This window comes from Microcebus murinus, chromosome 8 (assembly GCF_040939455.1).
Source record: "Microcebus murinus isolate Inina chromosome 8, M.murinus_Inina_mat1.0, whole genome shotgun sequence".
Classification (NCBI taxonomy): Eukaryota; Metazoa; Chordata; class Mammalia; order Primates; family Cheirogaleidae; genus Microcebus; species Microcebus murinus.
The window spans coordinates 55,199,650-55,218,811 of NC_134111.1; the positions used below are offsets into that span (position 1 = coordinate 55,199,650).

Consider the following 19,162-nt stretch of genomic DNA (forward strand, 5'->3'; position numbering starts at 1 on the left):
GGACACAACGTTGAGAACTGCTGGCTCTCCTGTGTCTGGCCTGGGGTGTCATCACCACTGACCAAATATATGGATTTCTTGTCAACCAATCGAGCTGACTACTCAATTTACTTGAGAGGAGGCAGGTCAGGAAGACCAATGTACAGCTTACTTCCATATTCCACACACTAGGACAGGTCCTGGATTCATCTTTTTGGGTTGATATGGGTCAAGTCATGCTAGAGCATGAGACGATCTCCAAGACAACCTTATAGCGACTGGCAGAGATGCCATTGTGCAAGTGCACAGAAAGACCCAGCAGCCCCCTCCCCCCTCAGGTGGGCACTTTGTACACATATTTTCTTTGCATACCTTTACCATCTTCTTCATCTGGCCCACTCCCTTCTTCATGACCATGGCATGCCTTTCTCATATCACCACCACTGACTGTGAACTGCAATAGAAAGGGAGGTGGTGGGGTGGAAAGGGCCCAGGTTTGGACTCTCGCTGATCTGGGCTCAATGCTGACTGCCGCTTATTAGCCATGTGATCCTGAGTGAGTGACTCCACATTGCTGAGCCTCAGTTTCCAGCTTTGTAGTGAGAATTTTGAGTTAAGGTACACTAAGTGTGTGGCACTGGTAGATACTCAATACCCGATAGCTATGGTTAATGTGTAAATAATATTAATAGTATTATTGCCAACAATAACACAAAATTGGCTAATTGGACTACATAGAGATTGAAGAGTTCACCCAGTTCTCTTCTCTTACTGCATAGAAATTAGTCTTCTTTTGAATTATTATAGAGTAGAAAGTTGGGTTCAACAAATATTTATTGAACATCTATTCTGTTCCAAGTCTTTATTAGGTTTTATGGATACGAGACATGGGTGCTACATTTAAATGGCTAAATGTTTAGCCAGGGTAACCAACAAATAAATAGGTAATTCCTCCCTTTAAATGTGATACAAATGATAACAATGATTCTGTGATTAGAGTGACATGAGAAAGACACTCATTTTGGGCATAAATTTAATAGGTACCAAAAACTTCAGTATTCAAGATAAGTATTTTGGTGCAATGTTTTCAAAAAATCAAAATAAATGCAAAAAAATCCACAATAAACAAAATAACAAAATTCTAAATAAATACAAAATTCTAAATTAAGACAAGATTCTTTGTAGGCCTCACTTCACCTGTCTTACCCTAGTCCCAGCCCTGGTGAGGCTAATATTTATGGGGTCCTTACTATGTTTCTGGTGTCACTTACTACCTGCATGACTGACCTTGAGTAGGTTACTTAACCTTGTTGGGCTTCAGTTTTCTTATTAGTAAAAGAGTAATAGTAATAGGATCTACCTTGTAGTATTGGTGGGAGGATGAAATAAAATGATTTATGCAAAACACTTAGCAGAGTGCCTGGAAAAAGGAGATGATCAGTAAGAATTACTTACTGTTACTAAGCTCAGAGGGTTGAGTACCTGGCCCAAGGTCTCCCAGCTGGTTAGTGGCAGAGCTGGGATTCAAAGGCAGCCAAGATGCCCAAGCAGCTAAGGTGTGCTCAGGGTGTCCTAGGAGCATGGAGGAAGGCACTTTGCTTAGCTTCGAGGATCATGGAGGAACATACAAAGCTTTCTGGAAGAGCTTGTCAGCCATCATCTTTATCATCATTTGCACCTGGGTGGCCATTTCAATTGTAGGAGTTATTCCAAGAACTCACAAGAATGCAAGCTCCATAAAGGCAGGGGTCTGGCCCATTTTTGTTCACTGCTTCATTCTCCCTACCTACAACAATGCCTGACGTGTAGTGGGAACTCAATAAATATTTACTGAATTGATGAGAATGAAAATCATTATCTCAGAAAACTGTTCATTTTTAAAAATATCTCTTTAGCTACTGGTTTCACGTTGATTCTCATTGTTCTAGGGGTTTCACAGTTGCCACTTGGAGAGATTGAGATAAGAAGACAACATAAAATCTAGGCAAGAAAAGCTCTGTCGGATTCTTGCAGACTAGATTCTAACCTGAACCAAGTGGGCAACATAACAAGTTGTAGGAAATAAGAACACCATTCCTATCCAATGTCTGACCCACTGTCCACTAACTGTTGTTATAATGTATCTGCGAATAGTTTGTTCAATATATGGAACATAACATCTTTGATGCAAAGTAGAGGCATGTTACCTAGGTTTTCTTTCTCATTGAAAAAAACATTCTTTTTTTTAAAATGCAAATCTATGACATGACAACCAAGCAGCACCATAAGAATAAATTCTCTAATAAGGGAAATTTTAACAGCTGGAGTTGGTGGTGTGAAAGTCTCAAATCAAAACCAAACTCAAAATCAGTCATAGGCTTCACATCACATTACCAATGCTAGGATGAAAGGGAACATCAACTATCGCTAGGGAATGGTGAATGGAGGAGGAGTAAGAGGAATATTTTCACAGGGTGCAGAAAAATGTAGCATACTAATTTGATTTTCCACCACTGTCAAAAGTCAGCTACTTGTTGATTGGGTCTGTGTGCTCTGTCATCTCAAGGTTTGGCTCTGACCTCACAAGATAATAGGAGTCTTCCTGCACTATAATTTTGTCAAGAGAAACATAAGAAAAGCCTATTTTTCATAGTTCGTGAAAAGAAGTCTTCTTGAAAGATCAGGATATGGGGTTAATCATTTCCATAAGGCTGCAAAAAGGATTTGGAAGTGATATGTCACATAACAAATTTATTAGACATGTTTAATAATTTTTAAAAGGTATAAAAATTACACAATGGACATAGAGTATCCATCTACTACCCAGCCTAGAAATAAAGCTCTACCAGTCCTGTCCAGGCCCTGTGCCAGAACTGTTGCTTCTGCCTTCCTTCCACCCACCATAAGAGGACCATTTTCTAAATTTCATATAAAGCATCATGATATACATCCTTGTAATTTTACTAGGTCAGTTACACATGTTATTGTTCTACATATTTCAAAACTTTATATAAATAATTTCATCATAGTGTATGTATTCTTTGGACACTTGTTTTTTTCATTCAAGGTGAGATTCATCCATATTGTTATATATAGTTCTAGGCCATTCCTTCTCACTTATGTGCGGTATTCCATATATTATTATCCTACTGTTTACTTACACATTTCTTCATAATGAAAATTTAAATTATTTCTTATTTTTTTGTTATTACATACAACAATGCTATGAACAACTTTATGTGCATCTCCTTGTACATTTGTGTGAGTTCTCTCTCTCTGTATATATGTGTACATACATGTAAATATATGTATATGTATATGTAAAATTGCCAAGTCATAGAATAATTTCTATGTTTGAGTTTTCATTATAGTTATAGACTATTAGAACTGTATGGAACTTTTGAGGAAAACCTGTTGTAATTCTCTCATTTTATAGGTGAGGAAACTCAAGGTGAACGAAGGTGAAGTGATTTGCCCAGGGTCCTGGGGCAGTTATGGGCATATCTAGGTAGATTCCAAGTCCCCAGCCTCCCAGTTCTGGCCTCTGAGATGATCTATGTAACTATTAATATGTGTAGCATCAATCTTTGGGGCCAGGTAGCCTCTCGTGTAGTGAGTATGTGGGCAGTCATGGCCGACAGCCGTCATGGGACATGATGGCATCAGGTGCTGCTGTACCAAGCAGTACCAAGTATCAAGGCAGACACCAGAGGTGAGGAGACCTGCAGATGGCCCAGGCCAGCTTGGTGGTTCACCGCTCCAGTGTGACATTCTCCTTAGTGATAATCATTACAAAGTAACCATGTGAAATTCACTATGCTTTTGGGAAATGAGTTTGCCCATACAGCTGTTTCTTTTAGCATCTAAATGTATATGTGTACATAGATTATAGAGTCAACAGCATGAGCATATGCGAAACTGTTAGAAATAGAAGCATTTTCAGAAACATGGGACTGCTAAAATGACTATTTGAAAATCCACAAAATTATACAATACCCCCTGGATCCAGACTCCTTTGTCATGAGGAACTATATCATTAACTTCTCAAGCAGATCATCGGGAACATTGGTTTTCAAGGACAACGGCAAGTACCTCAGCTAGTGAAAAGCAACTTACTGGAAAATCTCATTTATAATCAGATATGTTTTTATTAGGCTTTTATCCTGCTCTCCTGACATATGTTCCCCTCAGAAAAATAGCAGTCCTTAAAAAAGCATCATTTGAACAGAAATGCTAAAATTACCCTCAAAAATAATTCTCAAGATTGGTTACCAGTCACCCATCACTACATTGAAAATCTTTCTGCTTTGTAATTTATCTGCAAGGCATCTTTTATTTGCAAAATGAGAAATCACCATTCCTGGGTATATTTTAATCAGGATTTTTTTTTGTAAATTTATATATCTATACATGCATATATGTATACATATTCTTTATCTGTCTATTCATCTAACTCCTCTGAATCTACTAAAAGTCCATAAATGTTAGGAAGTTTTTATTGCTGAGATGGCAAATCATCAGTGTGACTCTCCCCAATTTCAACTCCAGGATTGTCAGGCAGGGCTGGGGGGTGTGTGTATGTGTGGACGGGGTGAGTAGATGCAGCAGAGAAGGGTATTTGTCCTTTTTGTGTTCTTACAGCTTGTTCAACAGGCAAATCATATACACATGCAGTCAATTGCTAAATGCAGATTCTGGAGAGATTTTTGGACTTTTGACATAAAAGCACTGGAGAGAAACAGAAGATTAATGTGCAAATGTTAACTCTAGTAATTACGACTAAATAAAAAAAGTGGTATGTTTAATTTGGAAGTGAATTTTCTCCCTGCTTTAGACTAGCACTAACACAAGGGCCAGCTAAGAACCTCACTGAAATGTTCTGTTTGATGCTGTGCTGTTTTTGACAGAACGAATAAAATTAGCAAAATGCAGGGAATGGAAAGACTAGAATTACTCTAAATGTTGAAAATGGCAGATTAGATAATGCAAGACCCAAGTGGTCAGTTCAGTAAAACTATAATCACCAGGCAGATATGATGCTTGAGCCGTTGCTAGACAGCGTGCTCCAGGGCTCCCAGCGCTCACTTTGGCTGTAGCACCCCACGGGCTGTCGCACTGCGGCCCCCTGCTCCCCACTGGGCTCTGCCTCCCTGAAGGTGAGAACCCTGTCTTAACTGCCCGTGCATTCCCAGCAATTAGCACTGTGCCTGGCATGAATAACTGCCAGTTGGATGAATTTCTCATTTTTTAGTTAGTTGTGATATCATGTAAATGGGGATCTGGAGATGAGTATATGTAAAAATGCTTTGAAGTATGTCAAGAAATACCAAAATATTTCTTCCATCAACCTACCACAGGGGCTACTGGTCTAACATTAGAGTAGTTTCAGCAGGTTAACTCATCAGGCTCTGTTAAAATATGAGAGTGTTTGGGAGAGAGTAACGGGTTAAGCTCTACCCGTCATTGACACCTTGCTGTGCACCAACTTCTCCTCCTCCTCTCCAATATGGTTGGGTGCAGGAAGCTGTGGCAGTTGAGGGCGCTGAGCAGAGTGGGCGGCCGGACACACATTTGCTGACTATTGAATGCATGAACAGTTCGGTCTGCATAGCAGTGGAAACGTTTGTTGAGTTCCCACTGTATTTTTAAAAATAAATTGTCCGAAAACTAATCTGATTTTTAAAAATGATGGTCAAACTATTCCACCAAACAATCAAAAATAGTTTAGTGCATGTTGCTATCATGATCAGATGCTTTTGAGAAGTGCTACTTACTGCATCCCTTTGGAAAGACAAAGACAAAGACAAAGAAAACATTAGACCGTGTATTTTTTGACGAATTGTGTTGATGAATGTAGAGCACAAAATGGAGCAGCAAATTTTCAATGTGAAGAATAGTCTGATTAATTTAGAAAACCAATCTAAAAAGTATTGAGCACTCAAGAGGATTTATAAAATCTGAATTTTGGGGTAATTCTCTGTTTAAATAGTGGCCTAAGGCAACGTGGCACAGAGACCTGGTCACATACAACTTGATGGATTTGGGCAAATTGCTTGCTGTCTTTAAGCCCAGGTATCTCTATCTATCAGGTGAGGATAACAATATCTACCTTTCAGGTTGACACGAAAATTCAATATCAAAACGTTAATATTTTAAGAACTCATGTCAGACAGTGCGTGTGTCAGGTTTGGGGGCTCCAAGAGTGAGCTAGAGAGTAGGATGTCTGCATTCATGGAGCTTCCATTCCAGCACAGTGGTGACAGAGGGAGTGTACAGTGATGCAGGGAGACACTGGAATGCCTAGAATGGTGCTAGGCATGGAGCAGGCACCTGGTAGACAAGGGATACAATGTTATGTAATTACAACCTGGGGGGGATGGATGCTATGTATTGCTACCCAATAGCAACAACCTCCATGACTGTATTAAAGCTAAAGGATCTTCAACCTCTGATGCCCCAGCTTAACTCAACAGCAAACAAGGAGCCTCTCTTTGCAAGCTCAGCCCCACCACACAGGCTCCCGAGCAGCTCTAACCTGGAGCCTCCACACCCACCCTGCACTCCTGGTGGTGGGGCCTGGCATTAGTTGAGTTGCTGTCACCTAGTGTGCTGACATCTAGTGTGTTTGGAACTAGCCTCAGGCATGTGCATACTCAAATTACTGCTGCTCCTAAAGCCCAAGTGTTCCCAGGATTGGCCTCAATTTTCCCTTTAGTACTCTTAAACTAGCCATTACATAACTGCAGAGAGAATGTCGGGGTAGTTAAAAACATTTTTTGAGTTGAACTACTTGGTTCAAATCCCAAATATACTATTTAACATTGTGAGCAATTGCCTGAGTCTCTCCATACCTCAGTTTTCCCATGCATATCGTGAGGTTAACAACAGTACCTGTTCTAATAGGTCTGCTCTCAGTGTTAAACGGGATAATGTGTACAGAAAGCTCCTAAGTAAGCACTCAGGAAACATTAATTGATGTTTTTATTACTAATTGTGAAAGCTGCATAGGTCATCTTTGTTGACTTACAGGCAGGCAAACAGTACAGGGCATTTGTGACATCCTCTTGAAGTTTGAACATTTATAATTTTAGATCTCTCTCTGCCCACTTGGATAAGCATCGTCTTTTATAGTGCATATTTTATTAAGTTTTCTGTGTGAATGATTCCTTTCTTTATAAGGTACTTAAAAATATCAAAGCTCTTTCATACAGGTAATCTCCTTTGACTGCCACAAGGACCCTGGGAGACTGGCATGGGTGATATGCCTCCCCTCATGCTGCTGACAAGGAAACTGAGGCAAAGAGAGATTTGACTCTTAGAGTTACATGGCTGGTTACTGACCAGGTATATCTAATTCCTGCTTGAGACGGTGAAATGACTACTTAGTTATCAAAGCCTTACTCACTTCAGGGACTCAGAATTTGGCACAGAAATCAATTTCAGAAAATCACGCAGCAGTAACCAGAAAATGTTGTCAGTATGTTGGAAAATCAGAATGAATAATTAATTTCCAGATTTAGGTTGTGAAACCTAGACATTCATACCAAGGGTTTTGTTTGCTTTTGTTTTTTAATCTTGTAAATTCTGCTTTGTGGCATTTGTGGCATAGAATCCCAAGGACACCCAAAGCCATTAGAAATTTAAGTCATTAAGTTTTGGTGGTTGTTTTGAATGCATTTCCATATTTCCATGAATATTAAATTTTTTCTCTTTTGGAGCAAGGCAGGAAATCCTGCCCCTGGGAATGAGTCATAAACCCTTCTCCAAAAGGCTGCCCATCCTGGCCATGTCTAGAATGACTTTCTTCTTCTAGGGGAGGAAAGCAGTGAGCTTCCTTTTTGGTTTCCTCAACTGTATGATAACTTTTGCTGTGAGTAGTCAAGGCAGAAGAACTAACAACAATGCAGACTTCTAGAAACTAGTCCTATGGCCACTTCTCATCCTCTTGGCCCACCCACGCTTCTCCAGCCATTGCTGCAATCACCAGTGCCGCAGCTGCTCCTCTGCTGCCCCACGCAGGCTCACTTTCTGCCCTGGCGCTGCTCTGAGTCCGTGTGTGGGACAGACTGGGGACGGCCGCAGGAATCCTGAGCCCTCAGGCCTGCACAACCTGGAAGCGCATGGGAGTGAATACCACGTACAGCAACCTTTGGCTCACAAGGATGGCGTCTGGGGGACGATTCCGACATGCATTATACGAGACTTCTCAGACAGTCTCTGCAGGGTCAAGCCCGGCTGATCACAGTGATGACCAACAAGGAAATGTGTCCCTCCTTCCAATGGCTTCCCTCCTTCCCCATTTCACTGTCCCAGCACCCTCTCTCTTATTCCTGGAGTCATTTCCAAAATGAAACTACCTGCATGCAAGCCCGTGTCTCCAACTCTGCCTTGGGAGAGGACACAGGGAACCCTGGCTGGTTTTTAAATTAAACTGATTAAAGAACACCTAGTAAGGTCAATATTAATGTATCCCCAATTATTATAAAATGGCAACCATTTCTTGATTCTTCCATTGGAGAAGGTGATTGAGGAAAAAGCCCTGAAAGAGGAAGAGTGGATTCCAGTTTTGCAATAATTACTTAAGTGATCCAGCTTACGCTGTTTAACCATTTGGACCTCCGTGCCTGATCTGTAAAATACAGGAGATGAATTGGATGGCATCCTTTCTCAGATCCCTTCCAGTTCCGCAATTGTACATTTATGAAACAAAAGCATCTGGGTGACAGTTTGTACTAGTTGCTTTTTTTCCTCATTAACCCTGGTGATTGTTTTGGCTAAAAATATGGCAATACTTTAATGCAACTTTAGACAGGCAAGTGAATCAGTCCCCTGAAGGTCTAGATTAGAGAATGAACAGCTATTCAGAACCTCAAAAAACAATAATGCTGACGAAAACAGAACAAGCCAGCTTCTTTGGGAGTCAGCAAACATTAGCAGGGGCTGCAGCATTGAGATAAGAACAGAATAATGAGAAAATGAGTTGCAACCAACTTCCTTGACTGCATCCCACGGTCACTCCATGATTCGTCACATCCCTAACGGGGCTTGATAAATGGACTCCAAGTGTTGAGATTTTTTTTTTTTTCTCTTTAGGAGTTACTTGGAAACATGGCTTGGGAAGATGCTTCTACTTTGAGATAAAGAACACAAAATCCTGCAGAGACAGGAAATAAAAACACTAAAAGGACCCAGACTTTCCATAAATCCCAAATCAAGGAGCATCGATCCAGAAAAGATGGAAGATCATGATAGTTAAGTCAACACAAGGGCGACAAAACATGCAAAATAACTAGGTTATAAAGCAAATGAGGTTGTAGATGTCACCATTTATAAGCCATTTACACATGTGAGCCATTTATAACACATATAATGTAGGTATTGTTATCTCCAGAGAAACAAAAAAAGATGCTCAGAGAGGTAAATAATTTGTCTGATGACACACAGCTTGTACTTAGTGGCATAGCTGGGATTTTTGATTTTTAAATATATTTTAAAAATTAATTAACATTTATATTTATCAAAGTAATAACTGTGCATAGCTAACAAATCAAATAGCACTAAAAGGCATATAATGAAATATAGCAGTGTTTTCCATCTTGCTGTCCTTTGTCCTTTGACTGTATTTCCCAATGTTTTCATTTGATTTTTTATTTTGGTCATTATGTTTTTAATTTTCAAAAGCATTTTTTTCTCCATGTTTGTTTCTATTATTATTTTTCAAAACATCCTATTCTTGTTTCATGGACATGATATCTTAGCTCCCTGAGGATAGTAACAATGGTTTGTTTTCTTCCTCTTCCTGAATTTTCTGAATTCAATTTTTTTCTATTTGTTTTGGCCTCTGTTTTGCATACTGGAGGCTTATAAATGTTCTTGATCCTTGTTTGTCTGTGTATAATAGTAAGGCATTAAAAAGCTAAGTGGGAGTTGTGTGGGGGGTGGGTAGGATTGCTAGATAAAATATAATAATTTCAGTTTCAGATCAAAAATGATTTTTAAAAAATTTCCTATTGATACCTAATATTGTTCATATTTGGGGCTACATGTGATATTTTATTACATGCACAGAATGTGTAATAATCAAGTCAGGGTATTTAGGTTATGCCATCACCAGGAATATTCATAATTTCTATATATGTTAGGAATATTTCAAGTCTTCTAACTATCCTAAAATATATAAAAAATAATTTTTAGTGTAAGTATGTCCCAAATATTTCATGGAAAAAAATATATATATACACTAAAAAACATTAATTGTCTATCTGAAATTTAAATTGAACTGGGTCTTCTGTGTTTTCACCTACTAAATCTGACAAGCCTGGGCATGTGGCATATGGACTCCTAGCTTCCAAGTGCTGGGCTATGGGACATGGGCTTTCAATTCAGAGACTGGATCCAGTTAATTTAATCCCTTCTTCGCAGCACTGCATCTCATTCCTACCCTGCACTTCTCATCAATCCAGAGCGCTTCATTTTATTTCTCCAGAAAATAAACCTCTGGCCTTCTAGAGGTGGAGGAAAAGAAATTACCTGGCTATGTTGGCAGAGGACTTTGTGGGCAGTGTTCTGTGGACTAAGTTTCTAGCAATCTCTTTGAGCTTTGAGTGTCTTAAGTTTTGCATGTCCCATCTATTTTTCACGGTAGTGTTTTCTCTAAGCCCCAAGCAAGGTTCTGCAGGGCAGAGGGCTTGCTTTTCAGAGCTGTCCTCTTCTGTAGGTACCACTTTCCATTCCTACTCTGCTAGGTCCATTACCTATTTGGTGGTCCACCTTCCATTGTCCACGAATGTACCGAATCTCTTGTCAGTTGTTGTGTGCCCTCTTTTTCTCCTTGCAGATTTATGTCTTTTTCTTTGAAATTTATTTATTATAGTATCATTTTAATGAAGTCTTAGGAGGGAGAAGACATAGATATTTGGGCTCAATCTACCAGGTTTAACTAGAATGCCAAAGTGAGATTCAAATCCAGGCCAATATAAACTCCAAAATCTTTACTCCTTCTAGGATACCATGTAATAACCCATTTAGCAGAATCCAAAAATAAATACCTGTGGCATAGACCGCCAGTTGTCTCCCCCAGTATCCCCTTTTCCTTTCTTCCTTAGTAACAAGACTCCTGTTTTTTAAAGCTGGTCACATGGCTACCCAGGATAAAGACTTCCTTTTCCAATTTTCCTTGAAGCTAGGTATGGCCAATTGACTAGATTCTGACCAGTAAAATATAAAAGGAGGTGTTAGGTGGCATTTTCCAGCAAACTCTTTTAGAAGACAGCTTGGTTCGCCCTTTTACTACTTTCTTCTTTCTTCTTCCTGCTGGCTTGAAGGTAGACATTATGGCTGGAGCTTGAGCAACTATCTTAGACTAAGAGGTGGAAAGCATATGTTGAAGGTGGCAGCACCTTCAGGGAATCTAGGTCCCCGATGACTTCATATAGCTACTCTACCAACTCCAGATTGCTTATCTCCGGACTTCTTCCATGTGACAGAGAAGTAAGTAAGCCACTGTTTCTTTGGGTTTTCTGTCTCTTACAATTGAACCTTATTTTAACCGATGCAAATGCCATGGTGCAGTAAGATTTCAAAGGGGGTGACACAAGACTTCCTAGAAAAAGTGGCAGAAGAGACAAAGGACAAAAAGACAAAAATCTTAAAGGATGATCATTTCAGCCAGGTGGGGACGTGAAGGGGCAGGATTCCATATAGGAACGACGCTATGATTAGGACACAAGGAAAACTACATAGGGGTTTTCAAAGGGAACTATGTAGACCAGTTTGGTTAAAGTAGACAAATCGCACAGAGAAGAAGTAGAAAATAATAAGGAGAAAAGGTTGGGGGAAGATTATGGAGGGCCTTGAAAGTCAAACCAAGTTTAAAGCTTTCTTTGAAAGCAGTGAAGATACTGAAGGTTTTTGAGATGAATTTGGAGATACAGGTCCACAATGTGAGGGAGGCTTAGAGAAAAAGATGTCATAGTCTTTGGCACACAGGTGATACCATATATAGAGGTAACATAGAAGTGAGGCCAGGGGAGTGAATCTGAGTGGAGAAAGGAGAACATGGTTGGAGATCTCATATGTAGGAGCCAGGAGAAAAGAAACCTACAAAAGACCTAGAAAAGGAGAGAGAAAAGGCAATTGGATGTTGGTGAAGCAAACAGAGTAGAAATGGACATTAAATCAGTAAACCTTCAGATATCTCAAAGACACTAGAAAATATCAGAAATGAGGACAGGGCCAGGCGCGGTGGCTCACGCCTGTAATCCTAGCTCTCTGGGAGGCCGAGGCGGGCGGATTGCTCGAGGTCAGGAGTTCGAAACCAGCCTGAGCAAGAGTGAGACCCCGTCTCTACTATAAATAGAAAGAAATTAATTGGCCAACTAATATATACAAAAAATTAGCCGGGCATGGTGGCACATGCCTGTAGTCCCAGCTACTTGGGAGGCTGAGGCAGGAGGATCCCGTGAGCCCAGGAGTTTGAGGTTGCTGTGAGCTAGGCTGACGCCACGGCACTCACTCTAGCCTGGGCAACAAAGCGAGACTCTGTCTCAAAAAAAAAAAAAAAAAAAAAAGAAAAAGAAATGAGGACAGGACAGTACTCAGATGTCTCTGGTGTCCTCTGAGAACAATTCTGATAGAACGTGGAGGTGGACTCTGCTCTTCATGGTGTAAATGGGTGTTAGGAAAATAGAAGTACTAATGTGCTGTTTATTTTAAAAAGTAAAAGCAAGGTAAATTGAAAAGCAATGAAAGATCTCCATGGAATCAAGTGAAATAATTTTTTTAAGGAAGGGGATTTGTTTGGTCTTTAAGATAGGAGGGAATTGTGCAAATTAGTGGAGGAAGAGATTTCCAGGCTGCCAAAGAAGAGGTACCTGATGGAGCAGGTCTCGCTGGGAAAGGGAGGGCTAAAATTTCCAGCTCAGAGAGAGGCCTGACCTTGAGGAAAAAGGAGGACAGCTCTTCCAAGAAAGAGAGATAGAAGAGCAGCAAGGAATCAAGTCTTGAATTTTGAGTTAAACTTTCATCAGTGAATATTTCTCATCATCATCATCCATGCCATTATAGATCTAACCAGAAATAATAGTCTAGAACTGCAATTTTAGCCAGTATCTAAACTAAAAATGGCCATCACTTCGTTTAAGAGTCAAGAATGTCAAACAAGGCTCATAAAACAGAAGATATAAATCTTGTGATTGCAGCCTTGATTCTCTTCACTTCTACACACTGCCTTAATGAACTCCATTTAAATGAAGGATAAACAGCAACAAAAAAGATTAGCTTAGTTACACATTGATATCAATGCTAGAGTAACAGGCAACCCCAATGTAGACCTAAAAATTAATTACAGGATGGAACTTTAGATATCCATTTATCAAATAGATCAAATGCCAATACCTACTCAAAGTACAGCGTGAGGTCCGTTGCCAATATTGACTGCTTCAAAAGCTGCATAAGGTCACTATATTCCTTGGAGGACAAATTAGCAAAGATATTGTGACCCTGTAATGAGAAAGTAAGAAGTCACAAAAGACAACATTAAATTTGTGGTTGTGGATTATATGTTTTTTCTGTATTAAAAAAAAAAAGCCTGGGAACATGATAAAATCATTTTTAAAAAGCTTAAAGAAATTTTGTACAGATACAAACAGATTACTTGGCAAACATAGCAAAGCCAGAATGCACAATCATTTTTGAGAAGGTTTGTTATGTGTTTAGTCTAAAAGGAAAAAACTCCGAAAATGGGACTCTGCCTGACTGCCTGCTTCCTATGGGGTTACTTAGTAGAGAAGTTGGTGAAACATTTGGGAATCTTTCTCACCTTAAAATAAATACTAATTTCCCTAGGTAGCAGAGGTTTAAACTGGCATTTTGGAAATACTTGCTATGGCAACAAATGAATTCAAGGGGGAGAAAAAACCATTAGACCAGTGGTTCTCAACTGGGGGCGATTTTGACAATGGGGACTTTTGGCAACGTCTAGAGACATTTTTGAGTGTCACAACTGGGTAAGGATGCTGCTACCATCCAGTAGTAGAGGCCAGGGATGCTGCTAAACATCTTACGATGCACAGAGGAACCCCCCTCCCGCCCCACACAAAGACTTACCTGGCCCAACATGTCAACATGGCTGAAGTTGAGGAATCCTATATCACACTCTTAAGAAACACTTTGATGAAGTGCGTGGTGGGTTAAATTCAGTACAGTGACTAATTACTGAATAGCTAGGAAGTATAAGACATTATTCTTGGCACTGCGGGACTCTAAAGACGATTCTTACCCAAGAAAATTTGCAATTACACTTTTATCTCCATACCTTTGAAAAGCACCCTTGTTTTCAGCAAAATTTATTTTAGCTCCACTAGGCAGCTCCACATTTGTCTTTAGTAAAGTGAAAAATTCTTCTGTAAAGTGACCAATTCACTTAATTTGTTTTGAAAGTCAGGACTTTTCATTTTTCAGGTTTTCTTAGCATGAAATATGAACTCATTAGTATGTGGCCCAGGAAGTGGACCGGTTTTAAACCCAGTGCTGGGAGCCAGGAGATGGTGGAGAAGGAATGGGGAAGAACGACTGCCTGAGAATAAACTATTCTCCAACAAGAAGTAAATTAATTCTTTCAGGGAACCAGGATATCAATTAGTAAATTATCGCTTACCAGGCACCAGATGATAATCTGCTATCCTGAGTTAATTTATCTCATTGGGTGAACCTGCCACTCCTTAAAGATGAAAGTATATTGGTTCCACCTGGGACCAAGTCCAATATTAATAATAATTTTCAAATGAACTCTTCCAGACCCTTAATTCAGCCATTAAGAAGAAGACAAATAACTAAAGGAATGTCGCACCATAATTCTGCCTGAGCATTGCTCGAGGCTCAATCACAGGCAGGTGTTCAGGGGCCTGGGAAAAAGTGGTCAGAAGCTATGGAAAATTAGTGGATCTAGCCACACACCCAGCATCTCCCAGACAAAGACGGAGAGCCTTCAGGAGCAAGTTACAGTAAGTTAACATTGAGCCAGGGAGAGAGCTGGTCTGAACTTGAGGATCCTGATTATTTTGTGTTATGTGTATGTTATTACAGTCATGCATCATGTAATGGGGGGGATACTTTCTGAGAAATGTGTCGTTTGGTGATTTCACCATTGTGCAAATATGGCAGAGTGTACTTATGAAATCCTACACATTATAGCCTACTGCACGCCTAGGTGATATGGCACGGCCTATTGCTCCTAGGCTACAAACTTGTAAGCATGTTACTGTACTGAATACGGTAGGCAACTGTAACACAGTGAGAAGAATTTGCATATCTAAACATAGAAAAGGTATGGTTAAAAAATATGGTATTATAATCTTATGGGCCCACTCTCATATATGTGGTCTGTCTGTGACTGAAACATTATGTGGCCCGAGACTGTACTCTTAAAGGACATACAGTACCTAACACCATTTACAGCTGAAAGAGTGACAAAGCTAGCCAGATCAGCTTTAATTTTTAAAAAAGGTAATTTGCAATGAGTGTATTGTTTATATGCAAATTGGCCTTCCACAGTGCCTCGAGGGTTTGGTCCCTGAAGTAGTTTAGAGACTTCCTAAAAAACTGCTTCTACTCTTTGTCTAGGGAGGCGGTGAGTGTGGTACTGATGGTAAGAAATGCAGATGTGCAAGGAGAAACGTCTGGGGTAAACTTCCTAAAGCCATATAACCTCCCTGCACATGTGCGCATTTGGAAATGGGACAGTAACGGCACCTGCATTGCTGCCTTCGTGACGGGCAGGACCGTGGGGGCCTGGGGCAGTGCCAGGCAGCCCCGGCACGTAGCAGGTGCTCAGTGCACTGTTCCCTCTGTATTAGTCTCCGATCTTCACAGGGAAGCCCAGAGTGAAGGGCGGCCAACGTGTCTCGTTTGTATGAACGCGAATTCCGAGTGAGTGGGGTTTGTTTCCCCGAGGAAACTTGACATCCTGTTTATAATCCGTGTTATTACAAAGGTGGGGCTTTCTGGGGGCAGAGGTGTAAACATACCACACTTACCAGTATAGAAAAAATAGTCTGAACCAAATTTCCTTTATCCCCATTGAGTGCTATGGAAGCACTCAGCTACAATATGGCTCTTGTAGGAAAATTCCAGAGCCACAGATGCCAGCATGCTGGCTTCTGTCAGTTACTGAAAGCCTAACCCTTGGTGTTTCAGTCCCAGCTGAAAACACATCACTCCCAGCGGGTTTGCCCTTCCCCGGCCTGCATCCGGGTTCCACAGTGTCGACTCTCCTTTATGGGGTCGGGGGCCTTCAGTGAAACTGCAAAAGGCGTGCTTTCTCAAGATGAGCTGGAGGAAAAAAACCTCCATATTTAATGATGCTATTCCAGCGAAGCAGGGCCTTAATGATGATAATAATAATAATTAATGGCACAGCTAGAGAACTGACAAATAATGGGGAACAGATGATCCCTTCCTGGCCTCAAAAAAAAAAAAAAAAAAAGTCTGTACGCCTGCAGAAAATTAAACAGATCCTTTCCTGGCAATTTAAAACTCAGACGCCTCAGCCAGAGTTGGTTAGTGGTTTCTGTTTTTCTCTGTGGAGAGCTAAAAGTATAAAATTCCAACTACTTCTAACTCCTGCATTGCCACATGAAGCAAAATAAGGCATATGGCATTAGCCCTGGGTCTTAAGTTTAGTTGCAGTTCTCACTTTCAAACTGGTCCCACCAGCAATTTTAAGTTCTTTTATGTTTTATAGGTTTCTCGATGGTGCTAATAAAGTGTAACTTTCTCACCCTGTTTTTGTTTCTACCATCTTTCGAAATGACTTTGGGTTTCACAAAATGGGAATGTTGGGCCACTCACTACTTGAATCAAGTCACACCCTTAGTGGGCTTCTATGTCCCTCAAGGAAAGTAAGATCGTGTTCTGGGGATAAGCAGTCTATTCCTGTCACCCCATTAAGTGAATTTGAAAAGCCTGCTAGCCAATAACGAAACCCAAATGAATCAGCCCAGGAAGAATCTGAACAAGGTCCTTGGTCAGGCATCTAAAAGAATCCAAAAAAGCCAGCAAGTCCCAGTAGTTTGACTTAAAAATGGTTTTCCCATATCTCTGTGTCTGCCTGTGACACCATAAAGAAGGAGAGGTAGGAAACAAATAGTTGTTTCCTTTCTATGTCAAGGAGAGAAATAGAACATCAGGTCTGTACCTCACTCTGCAGGATCATCACGGCGTGGTTAAAATGATGATGCTCCAAGGTAGCAGAGGTTCCATAGAGTTGGGCCAGGGCAGAGCCGCTCCTGAAAGAGGACAGAGAGGGAGTGAGCAGGGCCCTGGCCCCTGTCGACCGTTCCTCCACACCAGCTCTTTGGATCAAAGTGCTTTTCCTGCTTTTGGCAAAGGACCACAAGCAGATGCATTATCAGGTACCTGCTTTTGCAGTTCTTTCATCTATTAAGCAAGCCTTTCTGTAAGTTTCTATGTGTTAGGCTAGATGCTGTGGATGACACACGATGAATAAAACACAGTCCCTACCCCTAAGAAATTTACAGACTAGTAAGAGAGATGAGATGAGAGAATGGACATAAAAACAATATGAATACTAAGACACTGTAGAAAAGTGTCCCAGGTCCAACCAAAGTGCTGTGGATACTCTGAGAACAACGAAGACAGGATTGCTGGCCATGGGGATCAGGGGAGACTTCGTGGACTAAACTTTGTACAATCTCTGAGTGTCCAGAAAATAATTGTCTTATATTAATACCAAATGTATTTGACTTTGTATAGGAAAAGACCATGTCAATAGTCCAGAGTCCATTTTATCTACTTTACATGTCAAGTTGACAACCTTCTACTATGGTTTCCCAGTCCACAGTCACACTGTGATATCTCAGTGTAGAACTCTGGAAATTTCCCTGGATTTAGAGTCAAATTTCAGCTCTTCCTCCACATAGCAGCTTTGGACAGTTACTTGGCCTCTTTAAGACTCAGTTTCTTTGTCTCTAAGATTATATACTGTTTATCTAACCTGCTATTTATGAGAACAATAAAATATTTTAAAGTGCTTATCACAATGCCTGGCATATAGTAGATTGTAATCTATAGTAATTAGTAATCAACAATTAAAACATGTATGGATATTTTCATTTTAAATTAATAAGATGTTAATTGATGCTTGAAGGGATTACTTCAAGTTATCTGTAAATTTCATATATGTAGAGCAACCCATTCCTCAACAGTGTCAGATTGGAAAAGTATTCATTCAAAATGGTCATATATGTTCATTTCAAAAGTGTTTTTAGGAATAGGAGTTAGAACATATTAAGAATCAAGACAGGCTGGATGTGGTGGCTCACGCCTGTAATCCTAGTACTCTGGGAGGCCGAGGCAGGCGGATTGCTCGAGATCAGGAGTTTGAAACCAGCCTGAGCAAGAGGGAGACCCTGTCTCTACTATAAATAGAAATAAATTAATTGGCCAACTAAAAATATATAGAAAAAATTAGCCGGGCATGGTGGCACATGCCTGTAGTCCCAGCTACTCGGGAGGCTGAGGCAGCAGGATTGCTTGAGCCCAGGAGTCTGAGGTTGCTGTGAGCTAGGCTGACGCCACGGCACTCACTCTAGCCTGGACAACAAAGCGAGACTCTGTCTCAAAAAAAAAAAAAAAAAAAAAAAAAGAATCAAGACAGATCCCAGAGAGTCCCATGGTTTAAAGGGTAGTCATGGGACTTGGGCTGAAAATCCACCCACATCCTTGTGTGCTGCAGACACTGAAAGGGCAATTTGGCCTTAACTTGGAGTTGCTGGTGATTGACAGCCCACAGTCTGCCCTGCTAGTGAGAGGAGTAAAGACTGCATCTAAGTGCAACATGAAGGATTTCAGTTATAAGCTGCCCCTGTGTGCCTCCAGTGTGAGGCAGCCCAAGATCGCGGTCAGTTTGGGCGTACAGGGATCTGAAATCTTTAGAAAGACTCAGAGATGACCACATGTTGGGAGAAACAGCAGGGTTAGGTTCAGTAGGAATTGTTATCAAGAGCCTTAGTAAAGAGGGTGCTAGATTTTAATCAGGTATGTGTTATTTCTTTAAATCCTGCTGCCTCTATCATTTAATAAGTAAAAATTTGTTAGGCTAATCTTAGTAATCAATGGTAAATTAATATTTAATGTTAGTTACTATTTGTCTTACATGGAGTTCATTTCTATGAAGATATATGTT

At 40.4% G+C, this 19,162-nt stretch overlaps 1 protein-coding gene across 1 annotated transcript in view; it reads right to left on the reverse strand.

Annotated features, from left to right (window-relative positions):
* Window positions 1-19,162, reverse strand: part of LOC105883021 (dual 3',5'-cyclic-AMP and -GMP phosphodiesterase 11A) — a 185,836-nt gene that overhangs the window by 52,701 nt on the left and 113,973 nt on the right. Inside the window, exons 10-11 of the mRNA XM_076005395.1 lie at window positions 17,153-17,243; window positions 13,358-13,458 (exon numbers count right to left, since the gene is read on the reverse strand). Coding sequence (XP_075861510.1) covers window positions 13,358-13,458; window positions 17,153-17,243 — 192 coding nt within the window. The remainder of the gene's footprint in view (window positions 1-13,357; window positions 13,459-17,152; window positions 17,244-19,162) is intronic.